The following is a 21,594-nucleotide window of genomic DNA, read 5'->3' as shown; positions in this document are numbered from 1 at the left end:
AAAAGAGGCTGGGGGTGCACAAGAAGATGGGAGGGGACACAGCTGGAACAGCTGACCCCAACTGACCAAAGGGATATTCCAGACCATATGGCATCATGGATCAACATACACAGCTGGGGAAAGAAGTAGGAAAGGAGGGATATTTAAAGTGATGGTGCTTGTTTTCCTAAATAATCACTGGATTACTTAAGAAAACAACTACTAGTCTTAAAATGTGATTATTCCAAGCAGCTGCATGGTGCTGGATCAACAGCTGGGGCTAAAACACAAGTATCACTTATTCAAAATAATGAAGGTACTCTATTGCACAGAGCCATGCAGAACACATTTTTATAAGGATAAAGGACTTCACGATTTTTCAGGCATCCAGCAGTGGAATAAATTGTTACTGACACATGTCATGTCTGTGAAAGACATGATTTGCTTTTTGATGTTTCAACAGACAATCTGATCTTTCAGCTATTGGGACAAGGCAGGGAAGTCTGGGTAACTTACCTGTTCTTTGACAGCTTCTATAATTCAAGTACAAGTCCTTCTGCATATAAACCCAAGCATTAAGAGTTGTTAGATCCGTTATCTGGAAGTATCAGTCAATTAATACAAGGTATAATAGTATTCTATGCCATCAAAGGCACAGAAGATGCAACAGGCAAATTTATACCTGATCCTACAGCTCTCATCACTATAGCATCCAAAATGTTCATTGCTTGACTTAAAATAAGCATTTGAAATCAGGGATGTTTTTCTCATGTCATGGATACATGAACAGGAAAGAGGCTACATGAGATCCCAAGAAGTCACCCAGTCCCTTCTCCTCATCCTAGAAAAGACACACTACCTTAAACAGCTGTCTGCTAAATTCCTCCCACAAACACTTGGCAAACTGCAACAGCCCACACTTCAGGAACTCCCTCTGCTGACCCAGAGCTGAGCTGAATGGGCTAAAGTTTGCCAGGTTCATGCAACAAATCAGACTAGATGCCTTCTCACTGAACAGTGATTTATCACAGGAAAAAAAGAGGCTACCAGAATACATCAAAAGCTGAATAACAATTTGCCCCCTAGGCAGAGACAGAAAATTACCCAAATCTCAAAATCTGGCTAAAGCTACTAAATGTTCCTATTTGCATCGATGGAAAAGTGGGGGAGAGAGGTGAATAAAGCACTAAGCAAACCTTCTTAAATATTGGCCTTAAAAAACTAAGATGAAGCAAGGTGTCCAAGACTCCCTCGGCAGAGATCCAGCCCAGGGAAAGCTACAGCACTCCACAGTGCCCACCAGCCTACTTAGTTTGACTGTATCCAAAAGCAAAAATTTGGGATGTTCTGATACTTCTCTTCTAATTAAAAGACAAATTAACAGGAATAATGGGCTTAATAAGGTGGGGGAAAGGCAGCAGATTAAAAGCCTCTGGGTTTTCATAAAAAAAAAAAAACCTAAAAGACAAAAGAAAAGCAACCTGAGTTTTTTTATAATCTTTCAAACATGCAAGCCCTACCTTTGGATATCTCAGAATATTGTGACAGCTTATTTTTTAAACACCACCATCAGTGATGGAAAGTGAAGGTGCCCCAACAGAGGAAAAAGCTCAAACCCCAGAAATTACAAGATGTCAATACACCCATAAAACTTTGAATTGCCTGCCAAATGCTAACAAACAGTTCTAACAATAAAAAACACCACTGGCTACTGAAATTAATTCTTCTTTGCTACTATTATAGAAAAAATACTTTTTCTTTTCCGATTAGGATGTTGTATGTCTAAAGCACAGCAGAAAGCTACCATAAGCACTAACCTATTTCTCTGTTCATACCAGTATCACAGACAGACCATGACAGCTTCCTACACAGCTCCAGAGAAGTGCTGTATATCAGCAAACAGAACCACAGTATTTTGTCTATATGCTAACCAGCACTTTTAGCACCTCACCCCTTATTTCCCATTACAAATGCCCCATCTAACATCCATCAAATCCCTACTGATGCTGCTTTCAGATAGGCCTTCTGGACTTCTATAATCTTTAAAAATCCCCCCCGCACACATCACTTGCAGTCAGAGTATTTACCTCAGTTCATTTGACAAGCTGTCTATGAGTAAACTATGCAGATTATCCCACCTTCCTTTCACTTCCAGACCTATGCAGCCTGAAGCTGGCACCTGGTTAGTGTGGCCACAAAAATAAATTCATCATAGAAAAGACCCGACCCTGTATCTGCATTGTAACAGATACATGCAAAACCACATAAAATTAGCTTTTGAAACAGGTAAGTTTGTGGAGATGGTTTAGTAGCTGTGGTAGAAACACCTGTGCAAAGGAGGAGCCTCCAGGACCTTTTCTTTCAGCCATGGCATCAGCTTACAGAGATTGTACAACCGCTGCCTTAGACACATTCCTTTCCCTCCCTTTATTGCAAACTATCTATTCCCACAAAGCATCTCCTTTTGCCTGGGGTAAGAGCTTCAGGCAGTGTTATTCCAACTATCACAATGCAGGTGAGGTTTGAAACTTTAGGCTCCCAAATTCCCCCATAGTCCACCACTTCACCACCTCGTTCTCCTCTTACAGCCCAGATTCTTGCAGACTGCTTCTGTGCCTACTTCTGATTAATATCAAGATTAAGCATTAACTTAAAACAATAAACAGCAAGAAGGAAGCCATCTAGCCAGTCACTTGCAAGAATTCAGCTCTGTCTCTCCAAGAGATATAACTGCGAAGTAAAGGAGGGCATCTCAATTAATCGAGTTTTTCAGAAGGGGCCATCAAGCTCCAATTATTGAGACCTTCGTAACCACGTTCCAGCTTGGAGAAGAGGGAAAGATCATGGGTAGGACCTGCAAGAATCAAGATCCTGGTGCATCAAGTGGGGGAAATGTGGCATCAGCATTCAGGGCAAGAGGAGAGCACTGCTGATCAGTCGGTCAATAGCACTAAATGCCAGCAAAGGTTATGCCAGGACTCAGAGCGCTGCAGGAAAAAACAAAAACAAGCCCGTGAAGGGAGGGAAAGGCAAGTCAGTGTACAGCATTAATGAGCAGAAATAACAGAGCAGCTTGCAGGTAATGCATGGGCCTTTGTCCATGGAACACGTTTGCAAAAAGCAGAGCAAATGAAGCAAGGGAGGGGAAGGCTCACACAAGCACTTACACACCCCACAGGACAGGGACGTGGCACATCTAACTTCTCCCCCTTCAGCACCCCATCCCTTCCCAGTGCCATGGCTTGGCTCTCCTCTTCACAACCACTCTCTAAGCTGACCACCCTAAAATGCAGTAGTAACACAGCTTGTCTGATTAAATCACTGTGCATTGGCACCTCCTTTGAAGGGCAGGAGCTTGGAACATCAGTCTTGATAACTTACATTCCAGTTGCATGAAACCTACATGTTTCACAGACCAGGAAACAAGAATGGGCTGAACACTTGGCAATAAGCACCAGTTTATTTAAAATGTATGCTGACAGCATGGCCTAAGCAGCAACTATGTTACTTCTCAATGCTCTGGTACACTGGTATTAGCATTAGTGTGACTCGTAACCTGAAAGCTACATTTTAAAAAGGAAAGGGCAGATGCTACTGTCATTTTAAGTATGTAGCAAACAATGAATAATTAAACCCTCGGGAACTGAACAATCGACTTTTGGGACAGAAGAGCAGGCTTGGGGATTAGGGTTTTAAGGGTGTTGACTTTTCCTGAATGCATCTTCTGCAACACCGGCATAGTTTGTGCTAAAACCTTTCCAGGACGAACCCTTGTTTAAATTCTAAGAACGTACTTTCTCCAGAGCTCCCCAGCAATGCTGCTGACACTAATCAAATCTGAAGTCACCCACATTAGATTTTAGTCGAACTTGGCATTGAGATACAACTGCGGTGGCAAGTACATTCTCTCCACAGTGTTTACCGAATTCTTAAGTTTTCCACTCATTTCACAGCTGACAGCTGGTTTATATTAAAGGCACAGCCCTCTCACTGCTCCATGAGCTGGGGAACAAATTAGCTGTCTGCTAATGAAAGACAAAAAAACAGAACATAAACACCAAAAGACTGAAACAGCACTGGAAGTGAAAAACAGAGGCTTGAGACCAGTCGAGTCTGGTTTTCATTGAAGCAGTAAAGCTCCTTTCTCCCAGCCACACTCACCTTCATGGGGAGGAGTATGAAGATGCACAAGGTTCAAGAGCAGAACTAATTCAGACACATAATACTCCACCACAGCTCCTAACCTGCATTTAAAGCCACTTGCCTGCTGAATGCATACCATAATTGAGGCAGCACACAGTACAGCCAAGCCAAATCCCCCACCACCAACTACCACTTGTTAACATGCTGTAAACCTGACAGACTTGCATGCGTGTGTTTACCTTGCAGCAAGAACAAGAAACCAGATTCACTCTCTGTTCTCGTGGATACATGTGAGGGAACGGATCTGTATTTCCAAGCGGCACAACTTTGTAAGCATGAAATCATCTTTTCACATAGCAGTTCTTGTGAGACAGCCACACAGCCTTGAGAATTACCACCAGCAGCAGCCTCTGTGGCTCTGGCTTCCATCTAAATCACCTGGGCAAAAGATTCATTTGTGTTTGCGTATTGTGGACATTTTTCCTTTCAAATACATGAAAATGGTCATCTTATACTTCCCAGCTGAAAAAGCTCTACTTTTGCTGGCAGAGATCAGAAGCCATTCCTTCTCAGAAGCCTGAAGAAAAAGAATGTTTTTGTGTTAGCAGTGATACTGCCACCTTTTAGATTCAGAACACATCGTTAGCAATACATTTTGATTACAATAGACCAACTGTTCCCCGTTGGAAGCATACAAGCAAACAAGAACATTAAACAATGCCAAAACATTACATATGCTGACTGTCAGCCCAGCACAGTTACATTCAGCTGGCAGTCACAGTGTCCTCTGTAATTGTGACCCGTTTAAAAAGGGAGGCTTAACAAACAGTGCATGGCCATAAAACAACAGCCATAGTTAAAGAACAGATGTATGAGCACATACAGAACTGCTGTTGGGCCTGACATACTTTGAACAGGGGGTTTTTCTGCATATAGCCAGGCAGATTAATCTGTTTCTGTGTTCATCTGTGCTTTATTCAGGGATTCCAGCTCTAGCTATCATCTTGTGGAGGAAAGAACTCCAAAATGACAAAGGCTTAAAAAAAATTGACAATTAAAACCAAAGCCATTGCTAATACTACAAAACCTTGAAGAGCCGACCCAGAAAACACAAACTCCAAGGTGAAAAGCAGGTGTTGGAGTTTTTACTTAACTGAAGGGAAAAGAAACCAACTCACAGAATATCCTGAGTTGGAAGGGACCCACAAGGATCATTGACTCCAACTCTGGAGCAAATGGCCCATACAGGGATTGAACCCACAACTTTGGTTGGTCATTAGCACCATGCTCTGACCAACTGAGCTAAGCAGCACTTCTACATCTGCCCGCCAAAGTTTAAAATCAAATATGGTCCCTCCTCTGGTACTCAAAAGGGGAAAATAATCCTTTACAAGAGACAGCACAAAGCTATTGGAAAGTGAAAGCAAAGGTCAGTCACTGCATTTCTGCTGGATTTGCAAGAACAAGAGAATGGACTATTTCCAATGATTCTGTGCAATGCACAGTTTTCACATTCAGCAGTACAAAACCCGTATTGTCAGCTTTATTCCTGCTTCCTAAAGCTGCTCTGAAACTAAACAAAACTTAACAAAAAGTGAGATAGGACTGCTTTAAGGGAGAAAACAGTGCCAGGCTTCCCTTCCTGAGGATGCCAAGAAGTCTTAAAATCTATTCAATTCTTAAACACCTTGAACACACTTTGCTCCACAAGCAAGGATGCTGCAACCTGGAAGTCCTGACTCCAATTTTCCAGTTTACATCATCCTCATTTGTGTAGGCTCCTCTGTCTCAGAACAGCCACCCCAGGGGAAGCTTTACTGCCAGGGGAAGGGAAATCAGGTTCTGGACAGGGTAAATGCATTTTCTGTTCTCTGCTCTGAGCTTGCACAATGCTGCTGAAGAGTACCCTTCCAAGAGGGCATTTCTTCAGTTATGCCACATGAAATCTTTTATTCTGCACACCTTTAGTAAAAACAGAGATGAGGCTTGACATGACCTTATGTCCCTTATTACTCAACACTAATCCCTTTTGCAAGAGGAATTAACAACCGTTTTAAGTGGGTACAAATTGGACAGATAGTTTTGAACAAGGGCAGCTGTGGGACTTATCTCAAATGTTCTCAAGTGTTTGTGTTTTAGAAGTTAATTTTCTAGTCTAACAATCTTTTCTATTGCTCTACTTCTCAGTAAGAGTCACAATCTTGAAATAAATCTAGGTTAAATAAATACTTTGATTTGGAAAGTAAATAGCCACAGTTCCTGTTAGCTCAGTGAATGACCAAGGCACTTGATAGAGTCTAAAATTAGGAAATGCTGCTTGAAAGTTTAAATTGCCTGCAATATGAAAGAGGCAGATTTCTGAAGTCAAGTGTTGCACTAGTTTCACCAACTTCTTAGAGAGAGAGAGAGAGAGAGAAAGACAGAGATGCGTGCCAGCAAGGCAAAAGTCCACAGCCTAGATGGCAGCCTCACTGTCTGGATAAGGGATATTCAGGGACACATGACAGCTTACAGAGGTGACTTACCTACAACAGCTTTACATTCTGTCACACTCCCATCCCACAGTTACAACCCCTACCCTCTCTCCTCCACCATCCTGCCAGCTACACTTGTGTCCTGGTGACCTTTTCACTATTTGGCCATCTGCTCCAAACTGCTGACTTCCCCATTCATCAACCATTATCAACCCTCTCCTCCTCTCATTTTATCAATAGTAACTGATAGCCAACTCATCCCTGGGATGGTTGATACACAAAATTACACACACCCTTGAACCCAAGCATCAATCCCACTATAGTTCCCCAGTTGTTTCTCCCTCCATTGAGCCAATTTTCAATAGCGATAACCTGCTCTCCATTAGCAATGCAAGGCATGTCAATAAAATAAACTACAGTACAAAGTCAAGTGCTTTGGAGAAACAATTTTACTGCTGATACCTTCATCAACCAGGCTGTAATCTTGACAAACCTGTCACATTTTACAGTGTCCTTCCACAGGACAGATCTACTTATATATATTTAGCTGTTAAATCTTCTTCCATTGAATTTCAAATTAACTCTTGCAATTTAAATTGCACAGACTCCACCTCAGGCTAATGGCTTTAAAGTCTCCTAGGTCTCCTGTTACCCTTTTAATACAGCTGAAGCACTTTCTTTTAATCTTCTTGCGGTACTGATTCAGTCACGGCTACATTAACATAGTGCTCTCATGTTACATCCTTAGTAAACCTCCCTTGCTTGCAGTCACTCACTCCCGATGTCAGAAGCCAGCCGCTACTGTAACACCAACAACATGACACAGGACAGCTGCCCACCGAGCATACAAAACCCCACGTTTTATAGGGGAATTGCTGTAGAAGCCTATTCACTAATTTCACACCCTGACATGATTACCAAAATAATCTGACCTACCCTTCAGGCCTAGGAGGATAAAGTAACTTGGCTGCGGCCTCCTAAGTGGGCACCACTCTCCTTTCAAAGGAGCCCAGACTCAGCAGGCAGTGCTCTTCAAATACAGCACAAGTCCTGCTGGGGTACACCAGGCCTCTTGAACATACAGCAGAAAGGGGATTCTGGAGAGGAAATGATGTTGCCATCATTGGTTTTAATGAAAACACCACAACGTTGTTTTCACCAGAAAGAAACGCATTTACATTGCATCCAGGAGAAAACCTACGGACTCACTGCAGCGACCTGTGACTGCGTCTGCAGAGAACTTGATTTCTGTCTCAGCAACCACATGCCAGAAAGGACAGAAAAGAACGTGACAAGGCTGAGAAGACCCTGGTCTCCCCAGGCACCTTCACTCCAGAGGTGACTAGGAAGCCCTGTTGGTCCCAGGAGTTACCTAAACCCAAGGGAAGTTTAGGTAAACTCAAACAAGCAGAGGCAATTCAAACAGTTCCCAAGTAGAAATTATTATAAAGTAGTAGCAATTAGCAATACCACAGTAATTATTAATTCAGACATAAGCCATCAAAGCAGAGCAACTGAGCCCAGGGGCAAGTATGATGTCAGAAATACGGCACTGCAATGAAATCAGTTCAACGTAACCAACACAAAGCCAGAGGGCAAATTCTCTCCAGCCTGAACATGCCTGCTTGAGCAGAGTTCTCCATGAGAAATATGGAGAAGTTGAGAAAACTGCTCAGAGACTAGAAGATGCAACAGAGCAGATGCAGCAGAAAAAATGCTGTGCTCTATTACAGGAAATCCAGAGAAGCTCATGGGTACACTGGATCCGAGGAAAGAAATTTTAGATCACACAAACAGACCTGCAGGATGATGCTAGGAATCTCAAGGGATGTTTAAGAGAGTAAACCACACCTATTTAACACCAAAAAAAACCCCAAAGTCAGTGATGAAAATGGTGAAAAACAGATATGCTTTAACAGTAACACGCTGAGGCACAGAACTGCCACATGTCAACACGATGGCTTCACAAAATCCAGAATTAAAACAATCCACAATAATAAACCTAATAATTCTCCACGTTGCAGGGAATATTGCTATTTTTGCTGAATGACTTCTGTGTCTTTGAGAAAGAGTGGGGAAAAGATGAGCACAAGGAAAGAGAATTATAATGGCTGGAAAAGATGAACAAACTGGGAAGATGATGCAGAGAATGAATACCTAATGCCCCAAATAGGTAGCCTGGGAGCAACTCAGAGGCTTTCCCTAGCCATAAGCTGCCAAAATGGCTGACAATGCACAGGAAAAAACAGGAGGCAGAGCTACTATGATGCCATTTAAATAAATTTTTTAAAAAATTAAAAGGCAGACATACATGTGGAAAAAGTTACACAACCCCATTTTTGACATATCTGAGCAAAATATTACTGGGCATGCTCTTCAAAAGAACTCAACAAAAAAACCCAACCAACAAAAAACCCAACAACAAAAAACAAGAGAGCCCTACATACTAAAAAAAGTCCTCACACAAAGCAAACTGCTTCTACGTATTTTACCCATAGGAGGGATTGTGATTCAACCTGTATTTACCATGAAAGAAAGCACAGGCAAGCAACTGGAAACCACTTCACAGCTTCTTTGTGAACTCTGCTCAAGAACAACTGAAATAGAGGCAGTTACCCAGTAGGAAGGTGGAATTGGTGAAAAAGCTGCATGACTGATGAAATGTCTCTACAAAGGCAGCTCCTTTCCTCTTTTCAAAGTACTGACAAGTAACTGGTTTAACCTGAAGATGGCAATTAAGAGAGACAATAGCACAAAACTCACTTGAGGAAAAAAAATCCTTAAATATATTGATGAACACTTGCAGGGGAACAACTCAAGTATTTGTCATCTCTGCTACAATGGAACAGACTGGAACAATCATAAAAGACTCAGCAAAGGCTTCTAAAAAAGTAACACCAGGAGAAAGGGGGCTAGATCTAGAGATATAAGGATGGGGCACTGAGAGGACACAGGGGCAGAAAATGGAGATGGCCAAGTTCTCCATCAGAGGAAAGATACCACTGGTTAAGTCCAAAGAGACATGGGAAGGCATGAAGCATTTCAGCTGCTGGGGCAGGATGGCACCGAGGGTCACCACACATCGGATTTGACATGCCTGAGCACACTCACTGTTCCAGGGAAATTCTGCTGCATCAGAGGGGAAGGCACGAGCAGGCTGTTGCAGCCTCTTGCCTTCAGCACCTCCCTGCATTTTCATAAAATACCCAGGAAGCGGTACTGTAAAAGCAACCTTCTGCCTCTCCAGAGAAAGCACCGAGAAAGCTGCACACAACAAACAAGGGTGGCTGCAGTGATACTGAAACTACACCAAATTGTAGGGTCAGTCCAAAACTATCCAGCTTGTGGGACACACACAGGCTGGACAGCCAGCGGGAGGGTCCCAAAAACACCCCTTGCAGGGACTTGTGCCAGCAGCCGGGGGTCTCTAGGAGCAAAGGTACCAGGGACAACTGAAGGGAGCCTGAGGGACAGCGGCTTCTCCAGCAAAGCAGAGCACGAAAGCATCAAAGAATGCAGTTCACACACATGGATGATCCCAAGCGCTTCACTGCTCCACAGCATGGAGAGAAACAGAAACAAGTTTTAACATTTGTAGCAAACAACTGTTTGTAGGAGAATTGAGAATGGCAAAATTCACACTTCACGTCTATAGTCTGAATACTGATTGGGACTAAATGAGCATCAGATAATGATGAGGTCGCAGAAGTGAAGGGTAACATGCATGTGACCTTTTATCACCAGGATCAGGCTTCAGCAGAAATGAGATAGGAGAATTTGCTCTGGTATCAATGCCACTATTAAGCTCATTTGATTTTCTCTATTCTCTGCACTCCCACATGAAGGTTTTCCAGATCTATGGCTGCTCAAACATATTTCCTCAGAACATTACAGCCACCAACCACAAAAACAAGTCACAGCAAGTACCCAAAACACCATGCTTCATTAATATCCATCTAGCACTTCCAACACTGTCACCTGGAAGATGCCTCACAACAGAAATATTAGAGGAACGGCCATCCACACAAAGCACACATACCAGGAAAAGCAAGCACTGCATATTACTTCTTTATTTATGGCATTATTGCATGTAATAATTTCAGACAGCACAGCTCCTTTAAAAAGGAAATCATTCACGCACTTTTAAAGGAGCAACTTGCAAAGCACTTAAGTAACCATCACATTAGATTTTACTGCTTTCTATGGAAGAAAATGGAAATACCTATATTTGTTCATTTCTGGTTGTAAACCACTTAAGAAAAGCCACACTGACTACACTATGCACTAGCTGAAGCCATATAAATCTTATTTATCAAATATCCATCTCCATTACACTTAGAAGCACATGCACACACTTTCTCTAACAGAGTAGTTGCCAGTCAAAACGCACAGCCACCTCTTTAGAATGAGTTTCAGCTCCTGGATGAATGAGCACATTGTGATGGTATGACTGAACAAAAACTGAGGGGCAAACGCAGTGCTGGTAAAATTCAAAAATACTGCTGCAAGAGCAAGCTGCTGCCAGTGGTAAGCCAGCACTGTATTCTATAAACATCACTTAAGGTGCTATTTAGCCTTTGCTGAGGAGCTGGACGTGAGCAGGAAAAGCTGTGCTGGAGAAGGGCACACACCAGCTCTGCTGCTGCTCCACAGTCTCCTGGTCACTGCTGCAGTTACAGACACAGCTGCCTCTGCAGTCCCCCCACCCCGTGCTCCTGACCCATGGAATACGCCACATGAGCAGCCCTTGGCTGCAGAACTACGCAGCCACTCCACGCTACTGGGGATTGGTGTGCCTTTCTAGCCAGTGGCTTGTATCGTTTACAAATAAGAGAAGGAAACCCACACGATAAAGCCAAACATACATGCTGCTTCTCCAAGTCTGCAGAGGCTGTAGAACAGCAGCATGACATGCAGACAGCCCCACTTCCCCTTTAACACAGCATTCAAGCGTTGATTTTAACTATTTCATCAAGGAGCATGCTAAAAATAGTCTACTGTGGTAAAAATCTCCAGTTTCAGATATTATGCCACCTCCACCATCCCAGCAACCTTGCAGCTGAATTTTCACCTTACAGCTTCGGCAAGCTGCGGAGTGAAACTGATGTAAAAACCCATTGAAAACAACAATCAAACAGTACTTTTATTTCCAGCAGTATAAAGAATGCCGCAATAATAGCATGACCTTGAATATTAAAATACTAGGATCTAGATGGTCTGACAGCAACTTGTTGGCCTCCCCAAGGGAGGTCACTGTACACATACCCTCGTGTTCTTCCTTAAACACTCCCTGCTGTCCACCAAAGGTGGGACATGGAGCTAGAAGGCTGCCTGACCCGACTCAGGCTGATTGTTCTGGACAAGAACCTTATCTCTGGGCATCATACCTTCTTCCACCTGGATCTCCCCTTCCTGCACACTCAGATTCACAGTTCAGCAGTGCGTTTGTTATCCCATAAAAAACACTGCTGGAAGGTATTGGCAGACAGAGAAACGTTGCCTGCAAACCACTGTCTGAAGGCTCGCAAGGTGAGGAAGTCAGAGAAGGTCCACTGAAAGTCAGTAAGAAAGGCAGTCAACACAGGACAGCATGAAAAGGAAAAAAAAAAAAAAGTCACGGAAATACAGATATCTCAGAATGTGGAAAAGGAAAAGCAAGCTTCAAACAAGGTTTTCCTACAATGTCACGAATTGGAGAAACACTGCTGTGTGGAATACAGTACCTGATCCAAAAAGAACGGGGGGAGGGGAGGGGCAGAAAGAGGGGGAAGGGCCAGAATCCATGTAGGACTTCAGCAATTTCTGAAACAGGCTTCCAAGGCTGAACATGGAGAAAAACAAGGAAAACTTGCCTGACAACTATTTCTAAATGTGTAAATGGAGAAATAAATACAAGAAAATTTTTCGCAGACAGGATGTGCTTTCCCTATTTTTGGCTTGGCCCTTACAATACAGCTGTGCTGTGTCTGGTACCCACAAAGCACCTGCCTGCCAGACCAAGCCAACAGACTGTACTCAGTGCTCTTAGGGCTTGCTCAATGCTCACCACCGACACAGCATTTCCATTTGAGCAAAAGGTACTTGAGTGCCATTCATAATGCTGAAGAAGACAGCAAGCCATCATTCGAGTGCCACTGGTCTAGAAGACATCCACTTGGACAAACAGAATAGACATGTCAAATTTTTAAATGTTATAAAAGCAGAGCACTGTCACAGTTTGATCCACTGCACAGTCATGGAAACTGAGAGATGAACCCAGCGCCATTTTCAATTACCAAAAGCTTGTCATAACATGTACAGAGCAGTGACAGCATCCCGAAGGTCTACCTCCAGGGCACAAAATTAAATAGCTATTACCCAATAAAAGAAATCCCATTTCAAAGTCTCTGTCTTTGAGCATGACAAGTACCTACAGCTCTTTTCAAATGTTAATTTGGTTTATGAGAACAGAAAAAATCTCAGAAAATTCAGCAGAGAAACATCCACAATAGCTCATTTACTAGAAATGCACTGATAAGCACCTTTTTTTTAAAAAAAAAATCCGGCTGCTGTATTGCTGAAGCACAGCAATTTGGTTGCAGCTACCCAAACCACATAGCTATTTTGATCATTACATATTCTTCACACTTTCAAAACACAAAGGCCACCACTATACCGGTTTAGGTGACACTGAAAGGTTGTATCTTGACTCTGATCAGAATTGCAGAGGGCCAGGGAGGTAAGTCTTCATCGTGTATTGCATTCCCCCAAAATCTTGCACGATTAAGGGTCCAGGTGATAAGTACCTTCTATTGTTACAGTCTTTTTAGAAAAGTACACAAACATTTCCCCATTATAAATACGCACAAAACGTTTAAAACGTTAACATAGCTGGCAAAAAGCCACAGCTAAACTCCTTCCAAGGGAGTCATGTCAGCTTCTCCTACTGACCCCTAAATCTGACTCATTTATGGAAAAGAGATCACTTTGACAGCCACCAGCTTCTTCCGAAAACGCAGACATCCTACCTGCAGGGCCCTGCTGCTCCACATACGCTCTCTGATGGAAGGATTCCTTGCTAGCCATTTTTTTTTTTTCGGGAGAACGCCTGCCTGTACCAAAGGGGGCTGGACGCAGCAGCGCCCAGGTACGAACACCAAACCCTCCCATCCTTTGCTGGCCAGGGCTGGATCCGCCGGTCCCGCTACCGCCCCGCTCTCTAACCGAGAACTGAAGGTACCGCGGGGCCGGCAGCTGCTCGGCTGGAGCACAGGGAAAGCCAAGGAAGCAGGGCTGAGGTGGGGAACATCCCCGGCCCGAGTACCTGTCCGTCCCGCGGGCTCCTCGGCCGGGGGGGCGGCGGCAGCGGCCCTTCCCCTCTGCTCGCAAAACACCGCCCCGCTGCCGCTCCGCTCCCCGGCAGCTCCCGATGCCCTCGCCGGGAACAAGCAGACGGTGGCAGGGGGATAACAAAGCCCGGCGGAGGGACGGCGGCGCTCACCTGCCCAGCGGTCGCTTCATGCCCTCGGCAGCGGCGGAGGCAGGCAGGCGCAGGCTTCGCCTCAGGCTGCAGCCCTTGTCGAGGGGCCCGGGCACAGCGGCGGCAGCGGCGGCGGCGCGCTCATGCTCCACCGTGACCGACTCGTTGCGTTTCCTCATGCCGGGGCGGGGGCGGCAGCGGCGGCGGCGGAGACGGCGGCAGCGGAGCGGGGCCGCGCTCACTCGCCGCGCGCCCTGCCCGGCCCTGCCCGGCCCCGCCCCGCGCCCCGCCCCGCCGGCGCGCCCACCAATCCCCGCCTCCGGGCCGCCCCTCGCCCCGCCCCCCCACCGCCCCCGCCAATCCCCGCCTCCGGAGCCGGCCCGCCCGCCAGCGCCTCGGAGCGGCCGCGGCGCCATCTCTACTGCGGGCAGCGGCCCCGCCGCCATTTCGCTGTGGGCCGGGGCGGGGCCCCGCGGCCCCGGCGCCGCTCGGTGCCGGGCGGGGGCGGCCCTGCCCAGGGCGGGAGCTGTGTATGCCCATGAAAGAGCCCCGCACTTGGTCTGCAGGCGTTTGGAAGGGCTGTGAGACCGGGGCTAAGCGGCAGTACAGATGTGGGCACGGGGAAACGGCACGGCTGGTCCGGGGATGCGGGGAGAGTCAGAGCCGGCCTTTTGATACAATCGGCAGTGGGAGCAGGACAGGGACGAAGCTGTTTGATGGCACAGAAGGGTTATGATACCACACTGGAAGGCACGTCCTCATCTGACTTACGGCTAAAGAGGCACACAGGCAAGGCAAGGAAGTTACAGAGCTTCCCTGGCTCTGTGGGGGTGTTGCAACGTGTGAAATATGTAAAATTTTTTCTTAAGAAAGGAAGTTCTTTGATGTTTGATCTCTGTATACTTTTAAGCCTGGTCAGCAAGAAAGGCAATTTTTCATATGTTAAAAAAACCCCAAATTAATTGCCTTGTTGAAGCTTAGGTCTTGAGGTGCTTCAGTGATCTCAGACCTGGGGGAGGTTATCAAAGATTTGGAAAAAGGATGCCCACTGATAGTGGACACAGAATTTATGGGCCACAAAGACACCTGGTAGAACTCCCAAAGGAAGTAAGGAAGAAACTAATAAAGCCAACGTAGCAATTGTCCTGAAATCAGCTGCAACTGGGTAAAATGTAATTCCATCAGGGAATTACATCTGTGGCTACCAACTCAGAGACCACTGGCCCAAGAAAGCCACAGACCCAAAAGAAGAGAAAGAGTGGGTGTGCCAACTAATTAGTATGAGAAGCAAGAGAATAATTAACCAATAAAAGATAGAATGACAATTAATAGGAGAACTATGTAACTTGTAGCCAATGAGCACTAATTCCTTTGTTTGCTAAAATGTATAAATAGTAAAAAGTTTTGATAGCTGCTGTGCTTGATTTGTGGAATACCACAGAGCACCCAGGCTTGTGCAACTCCTAAATAAACAATCTATGCCTATACTCTTGAGTGTGTAATTGTTGGCTTGTTGCACACCAGGTAACAAATCCAACTTTTGCAGACAAGATGAGGGTCCTGCACTCATAGAATCACAGAATAGCTGGGGTTGGAAGGAACTTAAAGATCAACCAGTTCCAACCCTCCTACCATGGGCAGGGACACCTTCCACTAGACCCAGAGCCCCATCCAGCCTGGCCTTGAACACTTCCAGGTTTGGGGCATCCACAGCTGCTCTGGGCAACCTGTGCCAGTGCCTTGCCACCCTCACAGTAAAGAATTTCTTCCTAACATCTAAACCTGCCCTCTGTCAGTTTAAAGCCATTCACATGTCCTAGCACTACTCGCCCTTCCAAGAAGTCACTCAAAACTAGTGGTGGCAGATGAAGAGCAAGTGAAACATTCCCTGCAGTATCAGCACTAGCTGGTGATTGCTCTGTCTCTGCCTTCGGGGTTACAGACAGGACAGCAGTGCACTGCAGAGAGCAGCCATGCTCGGGTGTTCTGTTCTGTCTCCCACTGCCACTGCTGGGCTGACCCATTGGAATACCTTCTGTGTTCCTGTGAAGTGAAAAAGTGGAACAGTTTCTGGAAAATGGCTCTTCAGACAAGTGGTCTCAGCTGTCTTGCATCCATTTCTTCTGAATTGTTGCCAAGTGATCCTGTACCTGCAGGGCCCTGCTGCTCCACAAACGCTCTCTGATGGAAGCATTCCATGCTAGCGTTTTGCTTTTTTTTTTTTTTTTTCAGGAGAATGCCGGCCTGTACCAAAGGGGGCGTTCCATCAAAATGATGGAACATTGAGATTCCAGAGAAATACATAAATAAATTAATCCCAGGAGCAAAGAAAAGGCACTGGACCACAAAGGAGGAAGCAACTGTTAAAATACCAGCCTCTACTATCCATCAGTTATGGAAAACTAGCAGAAAGTACTGTGTAATGAGCTGATATGCATTGTATTTTGTTTCTACAAGGTTCTCCTAGCATTTGAGATTTTCAGAAATTTTCTCTAGATCAGATCATAATTGCTAAAACGTTCAGCCAGGCTATTGGAAAAACTGGTTGTACTTTTGCTGCTTTGAACAGCAAATGAGTGTGTTCTTGTCCATTTGATTTTGTTTCATTTTCTGTGTCTCATTGGGAAGACTGAGTTCTGCAATTGAGGATTGTCAGGAGCTTTGGGTGGTGACAACATCATGAGTGGTGGTCACTCCAAAAGCAGGCTCTGCAAAGGCTGTATGGGGCTCCTTGGGAGTGTCAGTGTAGTCCTGTGAAGAGGGAATTGCAAGTTGCTGCACAGGCTTTGAAACAAGGAGAATAGACTAAGGGGTCACAAATCCTCTGAGATGCCTCAGAGTGGCATTTACTACTGGGGACAACTAAGGAAAATTACTTGCAAGTCAGTCTTTGTGGTGTGAGTCTTAATACCAGCTGGCTTTTTCTCTGTGCTAGAAAGAAGCAAGTATTTTCTTGTGGAGGCCTTAAGCTATTCTCAGCATTTCTAAATGCTTCCCTTCCTTAACCACGTAGGTGTATAAACAGGTGCTTGCTTGGTCTCTCCCATCATAGCAGATATTTAAGATTCAGGAATCACCACATCTCTTTTTTAGTGTAATGTCCTCTGTGCTGCTCATACATAATTTATAGAATATTGAATTGTAGAACCATACAATCGTTAGGGTTGGAGAAGACCCTCAGGATCATTGAGCCCAACTGTTAGCTTAGCCCTGCCGTGTTCACCGCTAAACCATGTCCTCAGATGCCACATTTAGACATTCTTTGAACACTTCCAGGATAGTGACTCCACCCTGGGCAGCCCGTTCCAGTGCCTGACCCTTCCAGTGAAGAATTTTTCCTGATATAAACTCCCCTGGGAAAATGGCACTTGAGGTTCTTTCCTCTTGTCCTATCACTTGGGACCTGGGAGAAGAGACCAACCTCCACCTTGCTACAAAGTCCTTTCAGGTTTCTGCAGAGAGCAATAAGGTCTCCCCTGAGCCTCCTTTTCTCCAGGCTGAACTCCCCCAGCCACTCCTCATCAGACTTGTGCTCCAGCCCCTCTCCTTCCTTGCCTGTCCCTTCTGAAGAGTTTATAGACACCCCTTGCAGCACATCAGTTGTGTGAGTCATCCCACCAATCTGAAGAGGTTCTTCCATTTGGGATCAGTACTTGCCCTTCTGACCTACTGAAAGAGAGTACTGGGCCTTTCTGTGAGTGGGCCTCAGAAATTACCACACACCTTCCCCCTCAGAAATCAATGCACAAAATCCATTCTGAATTCCAAGTTAACCCCTGTGGTGGAATTCTGGTTGACTTGATTGTGGAGGCAACAGTCCACTACAAACCTTACTTCTGCTGCTGCTATAAGCAATCCAGGGTGAAGTTCTGCCGTGTGTGGTCAACAAATTCTGCATCTGAACAATGCAAAACAGCTGAGGGAATGTGCTGACACAGGATTTCTTACCAGCTAGGTACTCCATGTAGTTCTACAAAACATGTACAGGAAAAACAGGAAAATCCAGTCAGAGTAAAGGCTGGGAAAGAATTTGGGATTTCTTAGCTCAAGGCATGAACAAAGATTACAATAGAGCAATAGTAGAAACTATTGCTATGGGCAAGGACACGTTCCAAAGAGTTTCTGGATATCTGCAATGATCCCAAGGAGGCCTGGAGACAGACCATGGGGCAAAGACATAGGCTGCTGGACTGCACCAGTGTCAATCTCCTTCCCATCATGTATTCTTCAGAGGCAGCTGCACCTGGATCTACCAGCCTGATCTGGAGATGAGGAAGACTGATGGAAAGCAAAGGACAGCAAATGAGCACTGATCCTAAGTAACATTTTCAAGAGAAGGAATGAGAGCTCAAATGTGCTGTGCATGGCTGTGGATGAGCTCAAACAAATCTCCCCAAAAGACAGAATCTGGAGCAAGAGATACTGAAGGAACCTGGAAAGACTGGGAGAAAGTTCTGGTTAGGAAACCACTGTGAAAAAAGTCTCTGGAGAGCACAAGGATATTCAAAGCAGCAGAGAAATAGAAAAGGGGCAGAGCCATCTCCTTTGAGAAGGGGGAAGGAAAGCCAAGGAGAGGTGAATTGAGGGAGAGCAAACACTGCAAGTTGCTGATAAAGGCAGCCTCTGGAAATGCAGAGGCCTGCTAGGAGGACAGCTTTCTGCTCCTCAGCACCGTGGGCTTCTTCATCTGCTTATCCAACTGTCTCCTCCTAGTTGAGAAAATTATGGAGAATTCAGATGGGAAGGACCGTGGAGCTATCCTTCCATGCTGAATGCATCCTTCCTGAAGGCAGGAGAATCCACATGCCCCCCCACCCCAAGCTGCTCCCAGCCCCCCACCTTGCAGTCCTGGGGCAGGGGCTGCCTTTGGGGCAAGACAGGACTGCTGCGTCTGGCACAGGAGGTGCTGCAGGCTGGTGGCATAACAAGGCTTGTAGCCCCAGAGCAGGGTGCATGAGATGACCTCAGGACTCCATGCATTTGCCAGGAAGAGGTCCCAGGGCTTCTCCCACAGGATCTCAGTACATGCATAAACAGAGGATTGGCAGAAGCTCTGGCTCAGTGCTGCCTTGGTGGGCAGCCTCTGATGTGGGGAGATCCCGAGGGACTCCCCACTGACATCCTGCAGTAACAACCTCCTGGAAAATCTGGAGATGAGATCTTCATGTTTCCCTCAATATCCAGGAAAATGTTTTCCAGGTTTAAGCCTCTGCAGAGAAGAGGGAAGCATGTGCTGTGAGCAGGCAGGGGCAGATGGAAGATGTGGGGCAGGGAAGATCAGGAGTCAAGGAAAGGGCTGTGAGTAGATGAGGGGCCAGGGCGGGTAGAAGAGCTTGGACTGGCAAGCACTGGTGTGGAGAGAGATTAGATAAGGGTGCAGTGGAGGCAAAGAGAGGCTTCCAGGAAGTCCTTCACTACCTGGGCTGGGGAACATGATTCCCCAGGCACCTGCTCTGGGATGCTCCCCGAGGGGGCCGGAGGGGATAAAAGCTGTCTCCATGCCTTGGTTCAGCGGGATGAGCCCTTCGGGATCCGTGGACGCAGGGGCTTGGCATGGGACAGCCCTGCCCCCCGCTGGCTCCCCTCTGCCTTGCACCCGCAACCCCTTTGCCCACCGCTGCTCCCCCAACCCTTGTCCGTCCCCCACAAAGTGCCCACCACGGCTGCCATCCTCCTGAAGCTCCCAAAAGCTCCCTGCCCCTCGCCTCACAGTGTCCCCAATGCCCAGGACTCCTCCAAGCACTCCTTGCTCCTTTGAACCTAAAAAAAACCCCTGCCCCATTGAGCCATCCAGCAGCACTGCTGCCCATGAAGCTCCCTGAAAGGGAGCTCCCCAAAGGGTGCTCCCGCTTCCCCCATAGCCCCTGATACCCTGGGGACCCTCAGGTGCCCCCCTTGCCCTGTGGAACTTCATAATGCTCAGGGGCTCCTCTTGCTGCCCCCTGACAATTCCACCTTCTCACCCTGCCTGCATCCAGTGGGGCAGGAATTTCCCGAGGTTTTCCTCCAGTGCCTTCCTTTCGGAGATGACCTTGGTGGCCACCTTGTGGCACACAGTGTTAGACAGAAGTTAGGCCCTAACACCAGTCACTTGACACTGGGACAAAGTCAGGGGCCAAAATCAAGTTTGGTGAAGCTGAGCTCCTCCAGGACCAAGGAAAGCCAATCCAGAATTCCATGTGACAGCTTATGACAGGGAATGGTGATAGCTACGAACTCTTCAAGCAAGCGCCTTTTACCTGCTCACACTGGCACAGTTCCCTGCTCACAAGCACCCAGATGTTTGTGCTGGTGCTGTGGCCAGGGTCACTTGTGCATGACACAGAGGAAGGACAACAGAAACCAGGACCTCGCTCTGCTCCTGGGGATCCTGTGGAGTGCCAATGGCTTTCAGGTCAATGAAGATGATAAGCATGCTCACAATAAGCACTGATCTTTCACAACACTCAGGGATTTTTTTTCCCCACGTGCCATGCCAAGTTAGTTAACCCAATGACTGAAAAGACTGCGCTCCTGCTGAAGCACCTTTGACACCGCCCACTCCCCTGCTTCTCTCCCTACTCCCGTGTCACATTCCACGAGATTCTTACCACTGGCTTGGCTAAAGTAAATGGGAGCTCTTGCACCTCTGGCAACAGGCCAGCAGACACCACCTTAAGGACAATGACAGTAAGGACTGACCTTAGACCTTCTACATATGAGCCCTAATGAGGTGGCCCTTTGCCAGCAGGTCCTGCTTAGGTCCATAAACTCAAGGGCAGCTTGCTACCTGCTGGTTGCTTTTGCCTCACCTTGACCACCAGCTTGAAGGTGACACATGCAGGCTGTTGGATGTCATCCTCCCACTGTGAGGACACAGGACCACCTGCCAGTGAGCTGGTCGGGCTGCCCCATGCAAGCAAGGAAGTGTCCTGACCCCATGTCCCAGGAACAGCCTTCTCCAGCAGCCACAAAGCTCTACCTGTGCTGGGCCTCGCAGTGCTCACACGCACATTTCCATTCACCCTTGGATCCACCAGGCTCATTGACCCCCTTATTCCCAGCGGCAGCCTCCCCCAAGCCGTGTATCGGAGCACTAACAAGCACCCACCCCGCAGAGGTGGGGTGCGGACCCTGGGGCCAACAGCTCAGGCTGTTGGGGCTCCTCCTCCTCGAGCGCTGCAGAGGAGACCCGGGCAGGACGCGGCAGGACAAGAAGCCCAGCCACTCTTCCTCCCGCTCTGCAGGAGCCACCTGCACGCAGCGAGGACCCGAGAGCCGTGGGCAGGCCCTGCCGCGTCCCAGGAGACCCGCACGCCCCGAGCCCCTCCCGCGGGAAGGAGCCGGAGCCGATCCCGAACCCGCGGCCGGGCCGCTGCCCCGGAAGAGCCGCTCTCCTCCAGCCCCGCCCCCAGGGGCGTGCCCGGCGCCCGCGCGCCCTTTGGCCAATCAGAAAAATCGGCCGCCCTGCGTCAGCGGCACGCGGCGGCGGCGGAGGCTGTTGCTAGGCAGGCCGGCGCGCCTGGCCCAATGGGAGCGGGGCGCTGCGGCCGGGCCCGG

The 21,594-nt window shown here is 47.1% G+C and overlaps 1 protein-coding gene across 2 annotated transcripts in view; it reads right to left on the bottom strand.

Annotated features, from left to right (window-relative positions):
• ABHD12 (abhydrolase domain containing 12, lysophospholipase) overlaps positions 1 to 14,245 on the bottom strand; it is a 37,524-nt gene extending 23,279 nt beyond the window's left edge. Inside the window, exon 1 of one of the 2 annotated variants that reach the window (XM_082302552.1) lies at positions 14,077 to 14,245. In XM_082302552.1, the coding sequence (XP_082158678.1) occupies positions 14,077 to 14,234 (158 nt within the window). In that variant the 5' untranslated portion in view covers positions 14,235 to 14,245. Of the gene's footprint in view, positions 1 to 4,361; positions 4,425 to 14,076 lie in introns of those variants that run through there. The other variant, XM_082302553.1, reaches the window with a different exon arrangement.
• Positions 14,246 to 21,594: the final 7,349 nt, after the last annotated feature.

The sequence above is a fragment of the Coloeus monedula genome (genome assembly GCF_965178545.1).
Source record: "Coloeus monedula genome assembly, chromosome: 2".
Lineage (NCBI taxonomy): Eukaryota > Metazoa > Chordata > Aves > Passeriformes > Corvidae > Coloeus > Coloeus monedula.
This window is presented reverse-complemented; position numbering and strand designations above follow the sequence as displayed.